Source organism: Mirounga leonina, unplaced genomic scaffold, assembly GCF_011800145.1.
Source record: "Mirounga leonina isolate KUSES-001 unplaced genomic scaffold, KU_Mleo_1.0 Mir_150, whole genome shotgun sequence".
NCBI classification, from domain to species: domain Eukaryota; kingdom Metazoa; phylum Chordata; class Mammalia; order Carnivora; family Phocidae; genus Mirounga; species Mirounga leonina.
In genome coordinates this window covers 26,605,512-26,629,459 of record NW_023270374.1, presented here as the reverse complement: position 1 = coordinate 26,629,459, position 23,948 = coordinate 26,605,512, and the positions used below count along the sequence as shown (strand labels likewise).

At 48.4% G+C, this 23,948-nt stretch overlaps 1 protein-coding gene across 2 annotated transcripts; it reads left to right on the top strand.

Moving 5' to 3' along the window:
* Positions 1–661: 661 nt before the first annotated feature.
* On the top strand, positions 662–22,873 carry GGT7 (gamma-glutamyltransferase 7). Of its 2 annotated transcripts, none has more exons than XM_035006164.1 (15): positions 662–853; positions 7,260–7,495; positions 7,861–8,012; positions 9,239–9,356; positions 10,179–10,246; positions 10,459–10,532; positions 10,843–11,039; positions 13,071–13,158; positions 14,728–14,855; positions 15,023–15,111; positions 16,763–16,912; positions 17,031–17,148; positions 17,841–17,978; positions 19,130–19,229; positions 22,247–22,873. In XM_035006164.1, the coding sequence occupies exons 1-15, from the start codon at positions 685–687 to the stop codon at positions 22,408–22,410; spliced, it is 1,989 nt and encodes a 662-aa protein (XP_034862055.1). In that variant the 5' UTR covers positions 662–684; the 3' UTR covers positions 22,411–22,873. The 2 variants fall into 2 exon arrangements, with proteins under 2 accessions (XP_034862055.1, XP_034862056.1); XM_035006165.1 differs by having other exon boundaries at positions 19,130–19,222; positions 22,247–22,309.
* The last annotated feature ends 1,075 nt before the right edge of the window (positions 22,874–23,948 follow it).

Here is a 23,948-nt window from a genome sequence, read left to right as displayed (position 1 = left end):
AGGAGAGACATCCAAAGAGGTGTCTCTAATTTTTAGAGACAGCAGACTGAAGAGACAGCAGAGACAGAGACTGAAGAAGCCGTCTGGGGATGAAGCAGGGGTGGGACTAGGGGTGCGTCTGAAGGCGGGGTCTCTTGAAAGAGGGCTCTGGGTTCGGAGGAGGAGTCTGAGATCAGAGAAGGATCTAGGAGTCCAAAGAGGGGTCTGGGGTCCGAGCCCAAGTTTGCGGTCCGAGTTTGGGATCAGAGACAGGATCGGGGGTCGAGGCCAGGTTTGCGGTCAGTGGAAGGGTCTGTGGGCTGAGCAGAGGGTCTGAGGTCTGAGGAGGATTCTAGCCCAAACTGGAAGGAGGATGGGTTTTGGCCCCCGGGCTGCATAAGCTGTCCCAAGCCACTCCGGTCGCGCTCGCAGCCCTCTTCTCCACCCCTCCCCCCAGCCTCCGCGCGCTCTCCAGGACCCGTCCTCCAGGTCTCCATCCACACGGCACACCGCCCACCTGCCGGTCCACTGCAGGCTGACAGCGCTAGGGGGAGGGGTGTTCAGTCAGAGCCCGACGCCCGCGGGGGTTGTGGTGAGGCGCCCCCTCCTGGCGGCCCAGGAGCTCAGGCCCCGCCCTCCACCCACCCCCCGCCCCCGCCGCACCACTTCCGGCAGGCGCTGCGTTGCTGGGGGGCGCGGGTGAGGATGGCGGCGGAGAACGAGGCCAGTCAGGAGAGCGCCCTGGGCGCCTACTCGCCGGTGGACTACATGAGCATCACCAGCTTCCCGAGGCTGCCGGAGGACGAGCCGGCGCCCGCGGCCCCTCTGAGGGGCCGCAAGGACGAGGACGCCTTCCTGGGAGACCCCGATACCGGTGAGGCCCGCTGGCCCGGTCCCTGACCCCTAGGACGTCCCCGGTCCTCCTTCATCTGCGCGGAGCATCACCGCCAGTTTCCATCTCCCTAATTCATCCCCTTCCTCCTGGACCTCTTCCTTCTCCCTTGTCTCCGTTAGTTATCTAGTGGGGATGGAGATGCATTTCTGCCGTAGAGGCTTAGAATGCGACAAGGGAGAACGATGCCAGGAACTGCAGCAGCAGGGGTTGGGGTTACCTCTTGGGAAGAGCCAACTAATAAGGAAGGAAGGAATGTTGGAGGGGAGATCCTAAGGAACAGCTGTGATCACCCAGAAGAGGCCGTCCGTTAGTCACAAAGAATAGGATAGGAGAAACCAAGTCAGACTGCAGCAGGATGGGTAGAGGCTAGGTCTTGAGAAGAACTTCCCCACAGCCAAGGATTGTGGGAAGGAGAGACCTTAGGGAGAAGCTGAGAATCTCTTCACGTTCCGGGAGGGATAAAGAGTATGATTTCCGTCTGTCTGTGAGTGGCAGATATTGGGAGACAGGGGGATGGACTGCATGACCTCTCAGAGTCCTTGGGGACCAGAGTGCCTTCACTGCCCTGTGGATTACCTCACCCCTCCTGGAGCCATGGATCAGGCCAGGATGTTAGTAAGGTACCCTGCCCCCTAGGAAGCAGGCTCCAGAATTTTACTGTGTTCTCAACCTTTGAAGGGACTGCAAGGGGTGGGAGTAGGGAGCGGGGAGACAGGGCTTGGGGGAGACCTGAGGGCCAAGAGCTCTCTGAGCATTTCTTCCCTAGGGCTCTCCCTCCTATCCATGTGGCCCAGCTCTATCCTCCTCTCCATTCTTCATCCTCCATCCCCCATCCCTCTTCCCTCAACGTCACTTCCTGGCATTAGAGCATCCTTCTCTTCACTCTTCCTCCCAGTGCCTGCACTTGAGCCCTCTTCCTTACCAGCCTGGCAGATTCTGCTTCTCTGATCCAGCCTTCTCTAGCTTGGCCCTTCTGTAGCTGTTCCCAGCCTGACAGCCAAAACTCTTTCCCCCTCTACAACTTTCCAGTCATCTGGCCCTTACTAGCAGCCCCTGCCAACCTAATTAGACTGTACCCTACCTGGAGGGAGGAGTAGGAAGGCTGGGGAGGCTTATGGGCATCAGATATTCAAGCTGCAGATCAAGAATTCTTTTCCGGAGGGAGTAGCCCTGGAATCAGGAGGTAGCAGGGAAAGTAGTGGGAAGATGTGTCCTGGTGGATAACAGCCTGAAACCAGGTCCTTTATTCAGGGATCAGGAATGCTACTTCTGGTTCCAGCACTGTCTTGACTCTCTGTATGACAGCGGGCACATCTATCCTGACCTGGGCCTCAGGTTCCTCTTCCAGCTCAACTAAGAATGCCCATCTCTCCTAACCTAGAGATTGGAAGCCCCTGACATGTTTTCTCCTGGCTCCCTGTAAATGTCTTAGCGTTTATCAAGTTCTGTGATTATTTGAGCAAACTTCATGTCTGTAAACCCTGTGAGAGGGCAGGATTGTGACTGTTTTGTTCACCGTCCTTTCTCCAGCATCCAATACAGTGCTAAGCGCTCAATTAAAATTGTTGAATAAATAAATGATGGGAGAGATCTCAGGATGAAAGAATAGCAGGGGAGGGAGTTCTTAAGCCTCAGGGTGTACCTTGGGGAGTTAAGACAGGTTCTGCTCTATTCTGTACAAAAATCCAGCAGGGACCCTTGTCACCTGAGTTTCTGGGAATCTGTACCTTAAGTCACAGTTGTGCATTAATGTTCCAAGGGCCCTTAACATCATACCTATGAAGTCATTTTGATGCTATGTCTCAAAGCACTACTTCTAAGCCCCAAGGCTCCCTTAGCCAGCTGGACTAGCCTATTGGCTAACATGATCTCCTATATTCTCAACCTGGAGGTGCCACTTACTAGCGCTGCCATCCTCTTATCCAGGACCTTGGCTGTGCCCAGCTAGCCTCTAGCCTGCCACTCCCCAGAACCAAGTGCCAAGTACCCCACAGCAGACCCTCTGGAAAACGGTGACCACTCCAAGGTTGGGGAGATTCTTGACTCTCTTCTGAGATCCAAGCCCATGGGTTCCTCTCTGTCCCAGGCATCGGCCTCTAGATGTCCTGCAAGGGCCTTACCTTCAGGATGTACTATGCTGAATTCATCCTCTCATCCCCATACCTGCCCTTCCCCCAATGTCATTCTCAGTTAATGGCACTGCCACTCATCCAGTCTGCAAGGTAGAAGCTCAGGAGCTACCCATGACTTCCTTCCTCTTACTTCCAAAGGTGATCAGGTGCTCTCTGTCCTCCTAAGTATCTTGCGATCCATCTCATCATCCCTGCTATCACCACTGGAGACAAAGCCCCCATCCTCTCTTACCTGTATTACCCATAGGCTTCTAGCTACTCCCTGTCCCCTGCCCCACCAACCCCAATCCAACTACCACCCTGAACTTCTGATCATGTCGTTCCTTGGTTCAAAAATCTTTAATGATTCTGCCCTTAAAGGAATAAGCAAGCCAGGGATGACTTCAGTTTCCAGCCAAGATCTCTCTCCTGATCTCTAGACTTGCCAAGTCAACTCTGTTCGGGATTCTTTTGTCATAAACTCAGTTAAAACTGAGCTAATCATAAAAGAGAATTTTATTGGGTAGCATAACTGAAAAATTCAGGGATGTGGGTCCTCAGGCATAGCTAGATCAAGGTACCTAAAAAGGAATTGGCTTTTGTCTTTTGCTTTGCCTTCCTTTTTATGATCTTCATCTTCAGATAGCCTCTCATTCTGTGGGGGCAAGATGCCCCCAGTAGCAACAGGTTTACACCTTACCATTTTAGCAATCTAGACAGAAAGAAAGCCTTTCTCTTTCCCAATAGTTCCAGCAATAGAACTAAGTTTGAGTCTCATTGACCTGGTGCTGGTCACATACCTGTTGCTGAACCAGTCACTGTAGAGATACCTGTTCTGAAGGGCTAGGCCTGGGCGCCCGGGTGGCTCAGTCCGTTAAGTGTCTGCCTTCAGCTCAGGTCATGATCTCAGGGTCCTGGGATTGAGCCCTGCTTCAGGCTTCCAGCACAGTGGGGAATCTGCTTCTCCCTCTGCCCCTCCCTCCTGCTCCTGCGTGCTTGCTCGCTCTCTCTCGCAAAAATAAATAAATAAAAATCTAAAAAAAAAAAAAAAAATGAGGGACTAGGCCTAGGTCCTATACTCAGTCTGGTCAGGAATGAGAGAATGAGAAATGAGAGAGAGGAGATGGTGTTTTGAAATGGAAAATTGACTGGAAATGGCATCCAAGCAGATAAAAATCAGATACATACTAGGCCAGTTGCTTCCAGACAACTCCTGTTGGCGTCCCACAAATTTAGAATTACCAAAATTAAACTCATTATCTTTCTCCCAAAAGACTTGTTTCTTCCAATTCCAAACTAACCTTTTCCCAGTGTCCTATTGTTGCTCTTACATATCAGTAAAATCAATGGTATTATTGCCCTAGTGCTTACACAGTAGGGTACTCAGTAAATATTTTTGTTGAATAAATGAATAACTTAATGATTGACTGATGGAATAAAAAGTCTTGAATAGGTCCAACTCTGATGGAGCCATATCACTTCCCTTCCTGGTCCCTCATAGCTGACTGGAGAAAACAGATTTAAGGACGAGTACCTGGAAGTATCAACCAGAATTAGCTTGTAAGGTTGGTTTTTGAGCATGGAAACGGCTCCTGATGCCTTGTGGAGCATTGGAAAAGAGGGTTTGAGTTGCTTTTTCTTCTGCCATTTATTCGTTTTATGACATTAAGTGGGCAATATCCTTTTCCAGCCTCAAGTTTCCTCATCTGTAAAATGAAGAGAATAGGCCTATCTCATAAAGTTATGGGAGCGCTTCGATGAGGGAATGTATGTAAGGTGCTTGGAATATAGTCAGCGTCAATAAATATAAGTTCAAAACCATTTCCTGCACTTCTTTTGAAACCTCTAGGGACCAAGGAGGGTTCTGTGCCCGTAGTAGGTATTTAACATGTTTGTTGAATGAATTCCAGTTTTTTTATAGACTGTGTGGTACTGGGGCTGAGGAGTAGAGGCAAGCATGATCAGCTGAGGGAAGCTTCCAGAAGACAAATTTCTTTTTTTAAATAAAAATTTTAAAATAAATTACATGTTTATGATCAAAAAGAAAAAGAAAATGGTGAGGAAAAGTAAAAGTCCTCTTCTCCATTCTTATCTGTGCACAATTTTTCCTCTTTATTTAAAAATATATGTGTTAATTTAGGAGCTCCTGGCTGGCTGAGTCGGTGGAGAGTGCGACTCTTGATCTCAGAGTTGTGAGTTTGAGCCCCACGTTGGGGGTAGAGATTATTTTAAAAAATAAAATCTTATATATGTGTTGACTTTGAAAAAAAAGAAACACATATGTAGTAGAAATTTCAAAGAAGAAATTCTCCTACCCCATCTCATTCCCACCTTCAGTATCTTTCCCCAAAAGTAACCACCATGAATATTTCCTAAAAATTATCTACATATGTATGTGGCTTCTTATTTATACAAAAGAGGGGAGTGTGGATTATGGAGGGCCTTGAATGCCAGGTCAAGGAGCTTGGATTTTTATCATGTTGGTATTGATGAACCATGATAGTATTTCAAACAGGAAAATTTAACAATTTTCAGCATTATCCCACAGACTTTTTATTTTTCTTATTTTTATTTTTTTTTTAAGATTTTTTATTTTTGACAGAGAGAGAGCGTGTACAAGCAGGGGAAGAAGCAGGCAGAGGGAGAGGGAGAAGCAGGTTCCCTGCTGAGCAGGGAGCCCGATGCGGGGCTCGATCCCAGGACCCTGGGATCAGGACCAGAGCTGAAGGCAGACACTTAAACGTCTGAGCCACCCAGGCACCCCCCACAAACTTTTTAAAGGGGTTATAATCTTAGTGCATAGTAGCAGGTGCTCAAAAATTTTTTATTGATTGAATGAACTTTTTCAAACACATTGTACATACAGCAAAGGTATTAAGGTCAAGGTACCGGGCCATTTCTTTACTGTTCACAAATACCCGGGACCTTTAAGCCATTTAGATAACTGGTTTCAAGGCTAATATAACCCAGAGGAGGGAAACTATGGGATGGAGGAGGGTCTCAGCCAGGCCAAGACGAAAAAGGAATGGAAATAACTAGAGGGTGCCTGGTAGACATCATCTCATGGAATCCTTATACCCATTTGGCCAGTTAGGGATTAGCTCTAGTATGAGGATGAGGAAAGTGAGGCTCATGACTTGAAGTGATTCATTCATAGTCACCCAACAAGTAAGTGGCTTTGGGGTCTCCCCGTCTCCACTCTTACTGTCCTTAGATTCATTCTTCAGATAGTAGCCAGAGGGATCTTTTTAAAATATAAAACAGATGGCTTCCAGTTCTTGCTTAAAACTCTGAAGTGGCCTCCCATGGTTCCTAGGATTAAATCCAAGCTTCTCACTAGGCCCACAAGGCCCAGTGCGCCTGGCCTAGCCTCCACCTCACTATTCTTTCCCCTTGCTCACTACACCAGAGCCATCCAGGCCTTCGTTTTTTTGTGTTTGTCTTTTTTTCTAATGGACCAAGCTTATTCCTACCTTAGGGCCTGTCGCGCCTGCTGCTCCTTCTTTCTGGAACACTCTACACACTCACCCTTGTTCTACATATGGCTAGCTCCTTCTCATCCCTTAGTTCTCAGCTTAAAAGTCACCTCCACTGAGAAGCCTTGCCAAATCCCAGCTAAGCAGCCCCCAACACACACCATTATTCTCTATCATTTCATCCTCCTTTTTCTTCATAGCACTTGCTACAAGTTGTAATGATATACTCCTTTGTTTACATGTTTATTTCTTTTCTTCCATGGGTCTGTGAACCTCATGAGGGCAGAAACTGTCTATTCCTTTCCCCTAGCATCTAGCATAGGGCCAGACCCATGGCAGGCCTTCCATATTTGTCGAGTGAGTGAATGGACAAGCCAGGCAAGGTTGGAAGCCAGGGTCTGTCCATTCAGTTTATGTAGCTACTTCCTTGCACAGAAGGCTGGGCCCCAGCTGGGGCAGGATCTGATTTCTAGGGAGGGCCCAAACCCCCCTCCACTCCAGGAAGTGTTTGCCCTGGGTCCTAGGTCCTGAGTGGGACTCAGGTCTCAGGAAGTTGAGCATAGGGGCCAGGCATCCAGCCCCCTGCCGCCCAGCCCAGCTGTGGGTCCCTGTCTCTACCCAGCCAGGACTGCCACCATCCCCGTTCTGGGGTGCGTTGGGGAGACACCAAAGGGCAGCAGTACTGTCTAGTGGGGTTTGCTTACCGGGGGCGGGGAGAGGGGGGAAGCCGAACAGCCCCGCCTGGAGGGCGGGCAGGGCCGGGTAAGGTGCCCAGACCCACCTGGCTGCCGCCCGCAGACCCGGACTCCTTCCTGAAGTCTGCGAGGCTGCAGCGGCTGCCGTCCACGTCATCGGAGATGGGCAGCCAGGACGGGTCGCCGCTGCGGGAGACGCGCAAGGACCCGTTCTCCGCGGCAGCAGCCGAGTGCTCCTGCCGCCAGGACGGACTCACAGTCATTGTCACAGCCTGCCTCACTTTTGCCACCGGTGTCACTGTGGCGCTCGTCATGCAGATTTACTTCGGAGACCCTCAGGTGAGGGGGTTGGGAGGGGGCAGAAGGAGGAAAGGAGAAGAGGGAGTGGGGAAGCGCTTGCGGAGACCGTGGGAATTGAATTGCGACTGGCTGAGTGGGGGAGGGGGCCAGCAAATGGAAAGGGGAGAGGACAGTGAGACGGCAGAAGAAGGTCCCAAAGGGAGGAGCTCAAGGTGTGAACGGGACAGAGCAAGGAAGGGACCTGATCAGGTAAGAGGCACTGGAGGCAATATAGGAAGAGTCATAGGGGACAAGAAGGCGGGGCTCCCACCCCCAACACCTGTGGAGGTTCTGGGGTTGGTGGAGGTGCCTTAAGGAGGCAGGGGTCTCCTACTGCCCCCACCTAGTCCCCTTTCCCTTCCCAGATCTTTCACCAGGGTGCCGTGGTGACTGATGCCGCCCATTGCACATCTCTGGGCATCGAGGTGCTCAGTAAACAGGGATCTTCTGTGGATGCCGCTGTGGCAGCCGCCCTGTGTTTGGGGATCGTGGCTCCACACAGTTCTGGCCTTGGCGGGTAAGGCGCTCCTAGCTGTGGAGGCTGGGGTCCCCCAGGCCTACTTCTGTGTCCTGGTCTGTAGGCCTCATGTGGGGGTCTTTGAGTTTGACCAGAGGGGTAGCTGGGCCCTAACTCCTTGCATTTGTCTTTCTACACCCAGTTTTACCCCCTTCTCCTGACATGGAGTCAGAAGAGGTGTTTTCACAAGCTTTTTTTTTTTAAACTGGGTAAAGGCTTTTATAAACTATAAAGTAAGGTGCACAGGTGGGGGTATACTGTCACTAATTAAGGCAGGAATACTTTAACTTTTAGGGTTTACAAATCCTTAAAACAAATCCTGTTGAGCATGATGAAAGCTATGGACCCTCTATCCTCCAGAAATACACCACAGGCTGAGAACTCTTACAACAGAGATTATAAACTGGCCACCCATAGGCCATACCCAGCACAACAGATTAGTTTGGTTTCCACACTTAGATTTTTTAAAAATTTGTTTGCTGTTGTTAAAAAATTGAGAATTTTCATAAAAATGCAGATTTTCAATATCTCTCGAACAATCAGAAGACCTGGTAACACTGGGCCCACATTCCCACATGGCTGCAGTTATCTGAATAGCATGACGGGACTTGTGCTGTCCACTTGGCCATAGTTCCTACCACTCCCTATTGTTTATCTGGCATGCTTTCCTATTATATTACTTGGCTGCAGGCCAACCATCTCAGATATAACTCCCATTTTAGATGGAAACAAGCCACAGAAAAGGAACAAGCTGACAAAGTCCGTATCTTGGCTCCTGCAAGACCAGCCCTGCAGGCCCTACCAAAGAAATTCCCCTTTTGGTCGTATACAGTCCATCCTTACATAATTCAGTCCTGGTAGAGGGAGCCAGGGCATACCATGGAGGCAGGTGCAAGAAGCTGGCAGGGGTCCAGCTGTGGTCTAAGGTGGGGGCAGGAGGTAGAACATCTTGCTCTTCCAGTCTCTGGGTTTTCCCTAATCAGGGATTAAAATCTCCAGTAACAGCCTAGAAGAGGTCCATGGTCTCTGGGTCCCCAACCCCCTTGATTTTATTCCTCACCCTCATACAGTGGCTGAGTCTCTGAATCCATGCTAGAGGGGGCTCAGACATCTGACTCCTGTGACAAACTTAGCCTATGGCCATCACCATTGGGGATGAAAGGGTGGCAGGTTAATTGTTTAGAGGGGTAGTATCTTATCAACCTCCCCTTCTGTGTCTCTCCCAGTGGGGGCGTGATGCTGGTACATGACATCCGACGAAATGAGAGCCACCTAATTGATTTCCGGGAGTCTGCACCAGGGGCCCTCAGGGAAGAGGCCCTGCAGAGATCCTGGGAAACCAAGGTGGGGACCCTGGTGAGAAGCGAGAGTCCAGGGGTGGTCTCCCTTCACTACCCTTCTGCTAACCCAAACATTACTTTGCTGAGTAATTATTATGGAAGTGAGGAAAAGAGTGAAGCAGGATGCGCTTAAAGCTATGAAGGAGATAGGCAGCCCCCCAAATAAAATAATGAACCAAAAGATCTGTATGGTTGATAACAGGCAATATAGTAACACCTTACTTCTGGAAGCCTGAGCAGCCTGAGAGGTTGCAAATTTCCTGCACTATAACTCACACATCTCATTCAAAGCCGGTTGGCTATAACTTTCCCAGCACACAACATACTGGAAAATTAAAGAGGAACTGCAAAAGGCAAACGCATTATCCACTGAGACCAAGGGAGGAAATAGAATAACTTGGAAAAATAGATATTTGGTGCGGTGACAAAAGCCAAACACATGCCTGAGTTATCACAGCTGAGTAATGGTGGTGTGATCATGGAATGGTTAAATGAAAGTCCATTGTCCATTATTTTAAAGTGCAGGAATAGATGTAATCCAATGTAGACAGGTTTCCATCTAAATTGGTTACGTCTTGGCTCTTAAAGGGGTTTGCTTAATTTATAAATCCCTCAACTATGATAGATAAAGGAAGCCTTTCCGTAAGTCAGAGAAATGGGAGGGATGCCTGCTTGGGGAGAGCTTGTCCCTCCTCTGGGATACTTGGCCTGTGTCTTTCCCCTGTGCCAGCCCCCATCCCTGGCTTGGGGCTCTGCGGAGTTCAGCCCAGCCCCCCCCTTCCAGTGACCTGGTCTCCTCTCTCCCTCGCCTGCCCGCCTCGCCCAGCCTGGGCTCTTGGTGGGGGTCCCCGGAATGGTGAAGGGGCTACATGAAGCTCACCAGCTCTATGGCAGGTAAAGACCCTCCCCCGGGGGACCACGGGCCCCTGCCTGCATCTCTCCTTGGGTGGCCTTCTCCTACCTTCCTGGATTCTTTCCTTCCCAACTCCCCCTCCTAATATCCCCTTCCCTTGCCAGGACTCTCCTTCCCAGGAACCCCCATTCCCCCAGGACCCCTCCTCCTCCCCCCAGGATCTCCTCCACCCCCTGCTCTCCGGCCCCCTCAGGCTGCCATGGTCCCAAGTCCTGGCCTTCGCAGCAGCTGTGGCCCAAGATGGCTTCAACGTGACCCATGATCTAGGTCAGTGGGGCCTGGGGGTGGGGAGAAAGGCATGAGGTTGATGGGAAGGGGAGAGGAAACCTCTGAGATTTGGGGCCCAAGCCAGAAAACACCTCTCTTCCATTTGCTCCTTTAGCTCCCTCCCCACCCATCCTACCCTCATAGGGATGCAGCCTCAAATGAGGGGACCTGGGAAGGGCCCATATATCCCCCCTTCCTCCCCCATAACAGGCTCCTGGTGGGGAGGGCAGAGCTCTTAGGGCCAGCCACTCAGCCACCTCACCTATGGCGCATCTCAGCCCCCTGCCCAGCCTCCTGTCCCTGCTTGCAGCCCGTGCCCTTGCCGAACAGCCTCCGCCCAATGCATCTGAGCGTTTCCGTGAGACATTCCTGCCATTGGGCCACCCGCCACTACCTGGCTCACTGCTGCGTCGGCCTGACCTGGCCGCAGTGCTGGATGTACTGGGCACCTCCGGCCCCGCCGCCTTCTACGCAGGAGGCAATCTCACACTGGAGATGGTGGCCGAGGTGAGCACTTGGGGAGCCCCCCCTGCCCTGAAGGACCCTACTGCAGGGATGTCTTCTTCCCTTTCCTTCCCTCTCTGTCTTTCTTTCTATGTAAATTTACTGATGATTCCATTTACTTAAGATTCTCTAATCGACAAAACTAACTTCTAGTGGTAGGAATCAGATCAGTGGTTGTTTGGGATGGGGGCAGTTGATGGGATGCAGCACAAAGAACCCCCTGGGATGATGGAACTGTTCTGTCTTGACTGAGAGAGGTGCCCTTGGACCCCCCAGGGCTGGTGCCAACCTGTGCAGAGTCTTAACCTGTCCCTCCCAGTCCTGGCAGAGACCCAGGATCAGCCTCAGCTTTCCCGATCCCACAATCCCACCCTACTCTTGGGTTTTCTAGGGATGGAGGGAAACCCCTCCTTCACTGATGACTGTCAGGACTGGGGATATTGACACAAGGGCTTACCAACCAACCCCAAAGACTCTTAGTCTGAGGTAGTAATGGGTTCTGAGAACTGTTGTCAGTAATTCAAAACTCCTAAGGGAAAATTATGTTCAAGGTAAGGATACAGAAACCAACTCTGTGATTCTCTCATCTGTACCATTGGGGTGATTATATGTATCTCTGCCATATGGTTGTGGGAATTGAATTGGTCCGTCACTCAGACTACATTCAGAGTGCCTGTTCTTTGTCAGACCCTGTACTGGGCACTGGAAGTATGGCTATGTGATGGACTTAACTGGGAAGTCCAGCAGAGTACTGGCTGTAGGTCTGCTGTGCCCAGAACTCCATCCACACACTTTCTTCTGTTTGAATTCACTCTCTATCAGATCCTTTCCACACCTGCTCCCCACTGGCCATTCTTCCAGCAAACCATCCCAGAAAAAGAACATTTCTCATTCCAATAGTTACAGCAAAAGCCTCCAGGTCATGTCTCATCAGCCTGTCATAGGTCTCATGACTATTCCCAAACCAATCACTGGCATGGAAAAGGAATGTTCTGATTAGCCAGCCACACCTGGATCTTCTGGAGAAGGGGATGAAGGAGACTCTAACAAAGATTATCTGAGCTTTAAAAGAAAAAAAAAAAAACAAAAAAAACCCCCAAAGTTGAATTCATAAAATTGACCAACAAAGGAAAACACACGAGCCAAGAAATTCAGTGTGTAGTTCACTGAGGGTGGATTAGAAGTCAGGGGTTTCAAGTACTAAAAAGTAAAAAAAAAAAAAAAAGAGAGAGAGAGAGATAGAGGGAAGGGAGAGAGAGAGAGAGAAGATTCCTAGTGGTTATGCTAATTTAGGAATGAAAATTACCGTGCTGGAAAGGATGAGTTCATGGGTTTGTACAAAATCGGTTCATTGGTCAACAGAGTGCTTGGTTACATGAAATCAGGGTCAATCCTACCAGGATCATCCAGAGTTCATGGTTTGGGAGTGGCTTTAGTTAATTGTAGTGAAATGAAGAATCCAGTTTTGATATCTTATAGGCAAATTCTACTGTAGGTAGAAAATATTCTTTTTTTTTTTTTTCAAGTAATCTCTATGCCCAATGTGGGGCTTGAACTCAGGACCCCAAGATCAAGAGTTGCATGCTGTACCTACTGAGCCAGCCAGGCATCCCAGAAAATGTTCCTTTTACATAGGCAGAGAAGGTAGTATGTTTAAGGCCAAGGAGTCATAAGTTCAGAAACTGTAGGTCACTCAGGGTGGCTGTAAAGAGCTCACTGGGGAATAGCAGGACATGAGGTAGGAGAGGTGGGCAGGGGCCAGATCACAAAGGGACTTGGATGCCAATCTAAGGAGGTCATTCAAAGAATTTCTGATACATAGCAGGTGCTCATTGTTAGTGCTTTTTCCCCTTCCTTTTTCCCAGGATACCCAGGGCTAACGGGTCCCTAAAGGCTGTGTGGAATTGCAGAAGGCACAAAAATTATAAATATCAAGTCTGTCTTTGATTCAACCATATACCATAGGCCAAGCCCACATGCTCACAGTGTGGTGTGTGGCTCACATTTGTGGTGGGGTCGTTCTCTCCCCTGCAGGCCCAGCACGCAGGGGGTGTCATAACTGAGGAGGACTTCAGCAATTACAGTGCCCTCGTGGAGAATCCTGTGTGTGGCGTATACAGAGGTGAGCTCTCTCCCAGCTCTCAGGGTCCCTGCTCAGGAGAAGCCTCCTAGTCCATGGCCACCTCCTTTTGGCCTAGAGACTCCTCCCCATTTTTCAGGAGAGAGACTGAGGCAGTGAGCTGCCTGGGCAGCCAACTGTTGAAGCAAGCCAGAGCCAGCCCATCTTCTGAAGTAGTCGTGGGGTCAGTTACCCCAAGTATTTAGGATATGAGGAGGGAGGTCTGGTCAAAGGCTCAGGCCTGGGAGTTGGGGTTCTGGCCATAGGTTTTCTTGATTTGGGTTCTATGTTGCTTTAGCTCCACTCTCACTGCCCTGTACTTCCTTAGAAGAATTCATAAGACCAGAGTTCATCTAGCTTCATATTGAACAAACTTTTCAAGACAATTATAGACCTGTCCCCTCATTGTGTCAAAAGAAAACTGAGGCCCAGGGATGGAATGGAACTTAACCTATCAAACTCAAACCAGCGAGGAGCCCAGAAAGCTAAGCTTATGACATGGGTGAAGTCCATGTTTGCTGAACCCAAAGTGGTGGGTTCCTGGGTCCCTCAGAAGGTTCTCAGGTTCTCGGGTCCTTTCCTCTCTAGAAGGTCTGGATCACCTCAAGCCCCAGGTCAGGTCGCCTCTGAGTTCAGGTTTCCAGGCCTCAACCTCTAGCCTGATTCTTCTACCAGAAGTGATGGTATATGGAGCAGAGGAAGAGCATAGTTTTGGAGCCAGGAAGACCTGGGTTTGAGTACCAGCTGTCCCATTCACCTTGAACAAGTCACTTCCCACTCTGAGCTGTGGTTCCCTCCTGAAAATGGAGATAATGTTAGTGCCTACCTCTCAGGGCCCCCATGAAGATTTGAGGAGATGATGTTGGAAGCTGCCCTGATCAAAGTGGACACTGAATGCTTATTTGATCTTACATTTCTCCTCCTCAGCCTGGTTCTCTTGGCAATGCCAGCACTTTGAGTGCGCCGGGTTCCCCCTGTCTCCTATAAACTTGGACCAGCCGCCTCTCTGTGCCTCAGTTTCCTCACCTGTAAAATAAGGATGATAACATTACCCATTGTGAGGATTAAATGAGTTAATCAGTTACTGTCAATGTTATTTGTCAGGTATTATCATTATTCTTTCAATGTCCAAACATCTAATAATAGGGGCCTCAAATAGGAAGAGGAGGTTGTTGCTCCCAAGAAGTTTTGGGGGTAGTGGGACCATCAGGGGCCCTGAATAGTATCCTGGCCTGTGGGAGGAGCTAAAAGGAGACACATGGTGGACCAGGAATCTGGACTTCTGGACACCTGTCCCTGTTCTGCCTACAAAGTGACTGGACAGACTACAGTCCTCTTGGACCTTAGTTTCCTTGTGCAGAAGAGGAAACTGAAGGCCAGTTGTTCTGGATTGGAGTTCTGGCCCTGCCCTTGACTTGCCATGTGAACTTGTGTGGGTCCCTTTGCCTCTCAGGGCAGTTTGCCTGTCTGATGAGGGGTCAGTGCAGTAGTCTCAGTCTATGTGATGGTGGGATGTGGAGATGTTTTGACCCCACCCCTGCCATCTAGTCATTTCTTTTTTTTTTTCCCCAGGCCACCTGGTTCTCAGTCCCCCACCCCCGCATACGGGTCCTGCCCTCATCAGTGCTCTCAACATCCTTGAAGGCTTCAATCTCACCACGCTCGTGTCCCGGGAACAAGCTCTTCACTGGGTGGCAGAGGCAAGGCCGACCCCTCCACCCTGCCCTGGGTCTTGGTACACTGGGAGTGGGGGGATGGGGTATTGCCATGGGGCAGGACTAACCTCCAAGTTTTCTCACATGAGGATCAATAGCGTGGGTGCTGGGAGGAGCCTGGCAGCCTCTTCCACACCCCTGTACATTTTCAGACTCTGAAGATCGCATTAGCCCTGGCCAGCAGACTGGGAGATCCTGTCTACGATTCCACCATCACTGAGAGCATGGATGACATGCTCAGGTGGGTCCCAGGGCAGGACCCTAAGGGTGGCAGAGGTGGTAGTGGGTGTGAGGAAAGGATCAGATGAAAAGCAGCTGGTAGAGCAATAAGACCTGGAGTCCCAAGTCAATTTCAGCTCAGCTCAACTCAGTATTACACTGGTTACTTTTCCCAGTACCTACCTCAATTTCCCCATTTGTATGATGAGTTAGTCTGCATCATTTGGCTCTCAAAACTTTCTGACCCTAGCAGAGCACATATCTGGGCCCACCTGTGTCCCCTTTTTAGTGGAAAAAGAAAGCCTAAGAACAATGAAAAGTCCCCAAGCAAATACCTGAGGTGATGGGGATTTTGACTATAATGTCTCCACATTAGCAACATAACATTGTAGTAAGACTGTGGGCTCTGGTCAGACTGACTCAGTTCAAATCCCAGCTTCACCATTCACTAGCTGTGCAGCATTGGGCAAGTCACTTAAATTCTGTCTGTTTCTACAAGGGGGCCTGACAATAATGGTGCCAGCCTCATGAGGTTGAGGTAAGGACTAAATAAGGTCATACATGCAAAGCACTTAGCACACTGCGTGGCATATAATAAATATTCAACAGATAGTATTAGTAATTGGCAATAGGGGTGGGTAAGAATGGTTGGTATTTAATTGCTACTCTCATTGACTGAAAGGCTAGCTAAGGGAAAAATCAGAAGCCAAAAATATAGTTAGCGTAAATTTGTAGTATTACTCAAGCAACTCTATGAATTAAGTTGAAAACAATGAGACTAAAGTGAATAGCTTATAATTAAAAAGCAAAAAGAGCAACAACCAAAAACAGTAAGCAGTTCAAGACCACAAGGATGAGGGCTAAAAACAAAGCCTCTGTTCCCCCACCCAATCCACTTGAAACAAAGCCCTCTGTACCTCTTCTGTGTGGCCTCCAGCCTTTATGGTTGAAAACGGAATGAAAGTCTTCAGTAATCCTTGGTAACTTGTCACTCTAATCAACTAGAAGCACCAAACTAACAGTCATTAAGTAAGAAACCCTCGGCCAAACTTTAAAAAGTCTGGAGAATTACATGTTGTTTTCAATTTAGCTCTAAAACACACACACACACACACACACACACACACCCCTATATTAAATTCATCTAAGTAATTCTTCCAATATATAGTTATTAAGGGCTTACTGTGTGCCAAGTCTTCCTGTGCCTTGAAAAAAAAATTCTAATAGTAACTAAAGATCCCTGTATACAAAACCCTCCTCTGACTAAACTCTTCATAAAACTTCAGTTCGAAATGACAAACATTAGATTAAATAGTTTGTTCATTCAAAACAAATATTATCTGAGCATCCACTATGCCCCAGGTACTTTCAAAGAGAAGATTAAGTGAGTAAATAAAGTCGAGTAACTAAAAGACTCTTGATTTAAGCACTAAATAAAAGTTGGCTCTAAAAGGGAATCTGGATAACACCTAAATGAACTCAGTCAGTTCAACAACGATTTCCTGGATATTTCCCATATGCTCGGAATGAGAGATTCTGCTCTCATGGACCTGAGAGTCCAATGGGGGAGGCAGACATTAATCAAATCATTGCACAAACAGGCATCACAGTGTGGTAGGTGGGGTGTAACGAGAGCCTGCTATGTATTAATCTCCTACCCCTTGTCTTTTCAGCAAGGTAGAAGCCGCCTACCTCCGGGGCCACATCAATGACTCCCAGGCGGCCCCTGCCCCACTCCTGCCCGTCTACGAGCTGGATGGGGCTCCCACAGCTGCTCAGGTGCTGATCATGGGCCCTGATGACTTCATTGTGGCCATGGTCAGGTATGCCAGCTCAGACGAAGAACCTGGCACTGGGGATCATCTGGACCAGGAAGAGGTGGGGGCCAGATGGGAATGAGGGTGACCTCAGGGCTCACCTGGCTCCAACCTCTACCCCCAGCTCCCTGAACCGGCCTTTTGGCAGTGGCCTCATCACTCCCTCAGGGATCCTGCTCAACAGCCAGATGCTAGACTTCTCCTGGCCCAACAGGACTGCTAACCACTCTGCACCCAGCCTGGTAGGGCCTTGCTTCCCTCCTCCCCTGGGGACCTTGAGGCTAGGTAGGAGGTACAGCAGTATGGCTGCCCCTCCCTCCCTACTTCCTCTAGGAACTTCTGGTATAAGAAAAGAAGCCTAAACAAGGTGTCCACTTCACCCCCAGCCCAAGTCTGGGGCTTGGAGCTTGGTGGGCGTGAAGAAACCTCATCCCATTCTGTGTCTGTCTCACTATGTGAGCTGGGGAAAGTCTTGCCCCCTCTCTTGGCCTCAGTTCCTTCACCTGTACAATAAGGATATTAGCCCTCATTTGATGCTTTGGTACTTTTCAGCACAATGGTCTACGATTGTGTAATGCTGAGCTGATGGGGTCAGCCCTCTTGTTGGTCAAAGGAAGAAGGAGATAGGAATTATGGTCTATTTGGAGGCCAGTACTCTTACTCTCTGCATCCTGAGGCCCTGCCAGGACAATGAGAGAGATGACCAGGGTAGAGATTATCCTGTTCTTCCCTTTAGCCATCTGTCTTGGCTTGGTCCCCTCCCCTTCCACCCATGGTGGCCCCATAGCAACTCAGTGGGTCCACTATCCACCCCAGTTATCCAGGGACCCTGTCCATTTCATAGACAGCAAACTGTGGCCTGGGAAGGGACCAGTCTCCCATGAAAACCTGCCCCAACTGTTATCCCCCTGTGCTCTCGGTCCTCTGACAACAGGAGAATTCGGTGCAGCCAGGGAAGCGACCACTGTCTTTCCTGCTGCCCACTGTGGTCCGGCCAGCAGAGGGGCTTTGTGGGACCTACCTCGCCCTGGGGGCCAATGGAGCTGCCCGGGGCCTCAGTGGACTGACCCAGGTGAGGTTTCCTCCATGGTAGGCCCTTTGTGGTCAGCAGCCAAGCTGTGGCCTGAACTTTAGATGCCCTCGTGTCTCTGGCTTATTCTCATCCATAGCTCAACAAACATAGGCTGAGGCTGCTTTGTGACAGGCCCATCCTGGGCACTGGGGACATAGGCTGTGCTGAGTTTCTTAGCCAAAATGGAGCCCTGAAGTTCCCTGTCTTCCAGGTTGGATGGAAAATCATGGTTTGGTGGAACTGAGAGGTGATATAGCACCTGGGCTGCCTAAGTCTGTCACCCTCAAGTCCCATGATGCCTCTACTCAGCATCTGAATAGACAAGCAGCCCTCTTTAGGGTCTGATTTTGAAAGGAAGTGCCTACTCTCCAGAATGTCTCACAATAGTTACACAAATGTTTTAAGCACCTGATATATGTGCCAGGCACTTACTTTGGCAGATGGTGAGTTAAGTGGCCTAAGCTTTGGAATCAGACAGCCCTGGGCCCCAGGCCAAGCGCTGCCAATTTTCAACTGTGTGATGTTGGGGAATTCGCTTAACCTCTCTGAACCTGTCTCCTCATCTGTAAAATGGAGACAGTAATAACAGCTAGCCTTTATGGAGTTCTACTAACCGCCAGGCATGGTGTTACATATGCTCACTCTTTTAGCCTTCCCAATATTGGGAGGAATCCTTATTTCCATTTTATATATGAGGAAACTAAAGCCCAAAGAGGTTAAGAAGTTAGGTCCAGTTAAGTAAGAATGGTCAGGCAGTTTGTTTTGAAAGCCTACCCACACTCCTAACCACTAAGCTAAAAGTACCCACCCATACTGTGCCTTAGACTACTCCAGCTATTAACCCTGTCCTGGCCAGGGAGAAGGGAGGCGAGGCCCGGGCCGGATTACAGGAGACTGACTGCCAGTGGTACCTCTTCCTTGGCTCTCTCTAAGCTCTGGAGTGAATTGCTTTCCCTTTCTGGCCTTCAGTTTCCCCCTGTATGAAATGGGGACAGTCATTACAGGCCTGCCTGTTTTCCAAGGCTGTTCAGATAATACCCCTAGTGTAAGGGTTCCAAAGAGTAAGAAGTCCAGCCCAGGGATGAGGCCTGCAGAGTCCTGAATCCCCATCTCTGGGGCAGCCCTGACTTCTACCCCTTGGCTGCCCACAGGTTTTACTGAATGTCCTGACCTTGAACCGGAACCTGAGTGACAGCCTGGCCCATGGCCGTCTGCATCCAGACCTGCAGTCCAACCTCCTGCAGGTGGACAGTGAGTGCAGAGCAGAGATCCCCATGGGGTGGGCAAAAAGCTGGGTGGAGAAAGGGGCTCCTCGCAAGGGTGTCCCTGCCTTGACCAGTACAACTCCTGCCAGTGAAAGTTTGATTTCTTCCAACTAATTCCTTTGGGACAGTGAACGATCTGGGGACTGGAACCAGTTCTGTCATTTCCTGGTTGTGTGGCCTTGGGAAATTCATGTCTCTACTCTGAGCCTCAGTTTTCTAATTTGTAAAATAAGATACACTTGTTCATTCTGCAAACCATTCATTCAGCAGTTTGTATTGAATACCTACTGTGTGCCAGGCATTATTGTAGGTGCTGGGGATACAGCATTTATAGGCAGACAGGAAAATAAATAATCAAAGAAATATAAGAAAGTGAAATAAATACTCTGCAGGCTGACATAAAGGACCAACTCGATGACTAGGGAAGTCTTCTCTTTGGTGACATTTAAGCTGAGATCTGAAGAGTAAGAGGGAGCCCACCGTACAAAGAACTGGGGCGGGTTTTGTAGGCGAAGGGAACAGATGCAAAGAATTCAGGGCAGAAATGGACTTGGCATGTTTTAGGAGTAGAAAGGAGACCAGGGTGAATGAGAGTGAGATGAAGGGGCCAGGTCATGGACCCTGTAGATTACAGTGAGAAAATGTGCTTTCCTCTAAGGACAGGGGCTTAATTTTAGACACAACTTAATTTTTGTAAATGGGAAAGTATGGGCAGCTTTGAGGAATTTTTATTATAACAGATGATGTATTATGCAAGTCCAAAGGGGATAGGACATTGAATGAGACATGGTTCTTGCCTACTTGGTATTATGTATTACAAATTTATATGTATTATGCCCAGAGAGGTTATAAATCAGTCAAAAATCAACCCATAAGTGGCAGAATTGAGATTAGAACATATACCTAGCTGACACCAAAGACTCAGTTCTTTACAGCATATCTCCTAGACTGAAGCATGTTAGAAGTCACAGACCTAAATCCTCAGCAGCCACACTCTGTGGTTTGGTTGGTAATACTCTGGATCCTGGATGATGATAATGAGGCTATCCCAACTAATAACTTCTGATCTCTACTGAATGTGAGGCTGTATGCTAAGTTACTTGGGCGGGGGTGGAGGGAGTTGGATTTGGTTCATCCTAGCCCACCCTTGAGGAATTCACAGTTTAAGACAGGAACATGAGGAGTAGAGGCTTGGCGAAGGGAAAGTTCATCCACTGAGGGCTATGGAGGAGGTGACAACTGGCTGGGCCTTGAAGTATGAGCAGGTATTTGGCATGTCCAGAACCCAGAATATTCTGGACAAATGGGCAAAAGCCAGAAAGAATGGCTCAGAAAGCAGCCAGGAGGCCTGCTGGACTAGAGACATTGTTTACTAAACTTCAGAATTTATCCAGCACTTTCACGAATTTTGCCACATTTGCACACCATCTGAACCATTATTTACATATGTGTCTCTGTAAATAGACTTCCTTTTCAATGTAAGTGTATTTTAAAGGTAAATCCCATATCATAATCTCAAATGGAAAAGTAGCATCATTTGCCACAAATGAAAGATAAAGACCTATTAAAAAGTCAACTGTTTGTAGGTTTTAGGTGGATATGGTTACCCCAGAAGGCTCTGGGGCCTGCTCTCTCTGTTGAAAAAAGAGGTTAGAAGTGTTAGAGGCCAGACTAAAACTTAGTCCTTGCCATTATCCAAAGAATCGAAAATGAACCATAAAGGAAATACATTTCTGACTCGGTGATTCATTGCTATTCAGTGTTGTATCTTTACCTCAAGAGCTACCCTAAGTTATCCCATCTGCAGACCCAAAGGAGCAGTAAGAGGTGAGGTTACAGGGCTTATGGAGGTTCATGGTAAGAAGGATGGACTTTATCCACTTGACTGGAGGTGGGATAGACCCGAAATGTTTTATGTAGGGGAAATGGATTGAAGGGTGGAGAATTTAAGTTGGGGAAACAGAGGCAACTAGGATAAAGGGCCAGGCAAGAAATGGCGAGGGCCTGAACTTATGTAAGAGGGTGGGCATTTCTTCATTCATCCATATAAAGGCAATGAGGATCAATGGTGAATAAGACAATGTCCTTGCCTTCAAAATGCTTATAATCTAATGGAGAAAGACATAGTAAATAAATGAATAAATAAACAGGTAGCAATAAGTACTTTGAAAGAAAATAAAGCAAGGTAAAGATGACAGGGCTGCCATTTTAGATCGTGGTCAGGGAAGTTCTCCTCAAAGATTGGAATGAAGTAAGGAAGCCAGTTTTGTGACTAGGAGAAGAACATTCCAGACAAATAGAACAGCATGTGCAAAGCCCTGAGGCAGGAGCATGTTTGGCCTAACCTGAGGGACAGCAAGGAGGCTAAAGCAGAGTTAAGGGAGAAAATGGAAGGAAATGAGTGAGGAGAAGAGTTTAGTGAGGCAGTGAGGTCCCAGATGATGATGTGCCTTAGAGGCCTTGGTAGGAACTTTGGATTTTTCTTCTAAGAGCCGTCAAAGCTGTTGGAAAGTTTTGAGAAGGGGAAGTGAGTGGTCTGACTAATGGCTTAAGGGGATCCCTTTGGCTCTATGTGAATAGGCTGTAAGGAAGCAGGACTGGAACCAGAAAGACCAGTCAGTGGGCTAGGCAGTAATGGCTGCATCCTGGCTATCCTGGCAAGTAATGATGGCAGCTTGGCCTAGGCAGGTGGAGATGAAGAGCCCATAGCCCTTTTTTGCAATATTAAGAGTGAACATATATTATTGATCACATACTATATGCAAGGTTCTGACCTCTGTGCTTTCTGTGATTTATCTCCTTTAATCCCTACAACAACTTCATGTGGTAGGTTCTTACATAATCCCCATTTTATGCATGAGGAGGCTGAGGCTCAGAGAGGTAAAGCAGTTTGCCCAAGGTCATACAGTGGGCATCCAGGACCAGGATTCAGGTCTGACCATGGGACTCCTAACCCGTGCTCTGAACACTCTGAATGTGTATATGTTGGGGGATGGTTTTCAGGTGAGTTCACAGAGGAAGAGATTGAGTTCCTGGAAGCCAGGGGTCACCATGTGGAGAAAGTAGATGTCTTATCCTGGGTCCATGGCAGCCGGAGAACCAACAACTTTATCATTGGTGTGAAGGACCCTCGGAGCCCAGACGCAGCTGGAGCCACCATCCTGTAGAGCAGCGGGGTGGGGCGGGGGTCTCTGCTCCCCCCCTTTGCATGTTCCTAGAGTCCCTCCTTCTCCCAGGTTTGGTCTCAGGGGGACCCCAGGGATGCCCCAGATCATGGGCCAGACCCTATCCCAGAGTAACTGGAAAATTCTTTAACCAGAGGCCTGTGATGGTGGTGATGATTGTGGTGGTGGTGGTGGTGAGTGTCAGTGTCCACAACCAGGCAGGCAGGTCTGTCTGTCTCCTTACCCTCAGCCATGCTGGCCCTGAGCTTAGGGATGCGTTTGCAAACCCTTCTCAAGGGTCCCCACAACCCCAACATCTCCAGTCTGGCCTGACCTGGACCTTGTCTTCCAGCTCCCTTCTCCTGTCCCTAGCCTCGTTTCTTAAATGACTAGGATTTTTTTAATGGACCATCCTGGGGAGGGGGTGCTCCTCTCTTCCTCCCACCAAGTTGAGGTGGGGACTTGCATCTGGGGGGGGCCCAGGTTGTGGGTAGGGGTGGGGGTGGGGACCAGCTCAGGGGCTTCCATTTGCAAAGGGGAATTAAAGAAAGACTATTGCTTAACCACGGCTCTGGACTGATTTATGTTTGGCTGTGTGGGAGTGGGAGCAAGTGAGGTGGTGCAAAAACAGCCACAGCCATTGGTTTACTATTTGTTTCTTAAATTGGATATTTTGGGTATTTGGGTATCTTGGTTAAGATGTGAAGCTTTCTGATTTGAAAACTTACTACAGGGGTGCCTGGCTGTCTCAGTCGGTACAGCATGCAACTCTTGATCTTGGGGTCATGAGTTCAAGCCCCACATTGGGCCTGAAGCCTACTTATAAATAAACAAACAAACAAATAAATAAATGTTTTTTTTTTAAGTGAAAAAAATGAACATTTACAATAAAGTTACAGTATTCAAAACAGTTTGGTACTGGCATGAGGCTGAACATACCAATGGAATAGAATTGAGAGTCTAGAAATAAACCTATATATCTATGATGAGTTGATTTTTGACAAGAGTGCCAAGATTCAATGGAGAAAGAATAGTCTTTTCAACAGACAGTGCTGGTACAATTGAATATCCACATAAAAAAGAATGAAGTTTGACCTTTACCCCACATCACATACAACTAGTAACTCACAATGGATCAAAGACCTAAATATAAGAGCTAAAACTATACAAGTCTTAGAAAGAAACATAGGAGCAAATCCTCATGACTTGGACTTGGCATTGGTTCTTAGATATGACACCAAAAGCACAAGCAACAAAAAATAGATAAATTGAAATGCATGAAAACTAAAAACTTTGAGCATTAAAGGATACATCAAGAGGGTAAAAAGACAACCCCCAAAATGAGAGAAATATTTGCAAACATATATCTAATAAGGGTCTAGTACCCAGAATATATAAAGCACGCTTCAGTTCAACAACCTAATTAAAAGTTGGGCAAAGAACTTGACTACACATTTTTCTAAAGAAGATATTCAAATGATCAATAAGTCCATGATAAGATGCTCAATATCATAAGTCACCAGGGAAATTCAGATCAAAAC

Coding starts and splice junctions, on each gene's coding strand:
- GGT7 (XM_035006164.1), top strand. CDS start 685: ATGGCGGCGGAGAACGAGGCCAGTCAGGAGAGCGCCCTGGGCGCCTAC. Junction 10,533..10,842: donor CAACGTGACCCATGATCTAG/GTCAGTGGGGCC, acceptor CCCTGCTTGCAG/CCCGTGCCCTTGCCGAACAG. Junction 11,040..13,070: donor CACTGGAGATGGTGGCCGAG/GTGAGCACTTGG, acceptor TCTCCCCTGCAG/GCCCAGCACGCAGGGGGTGT.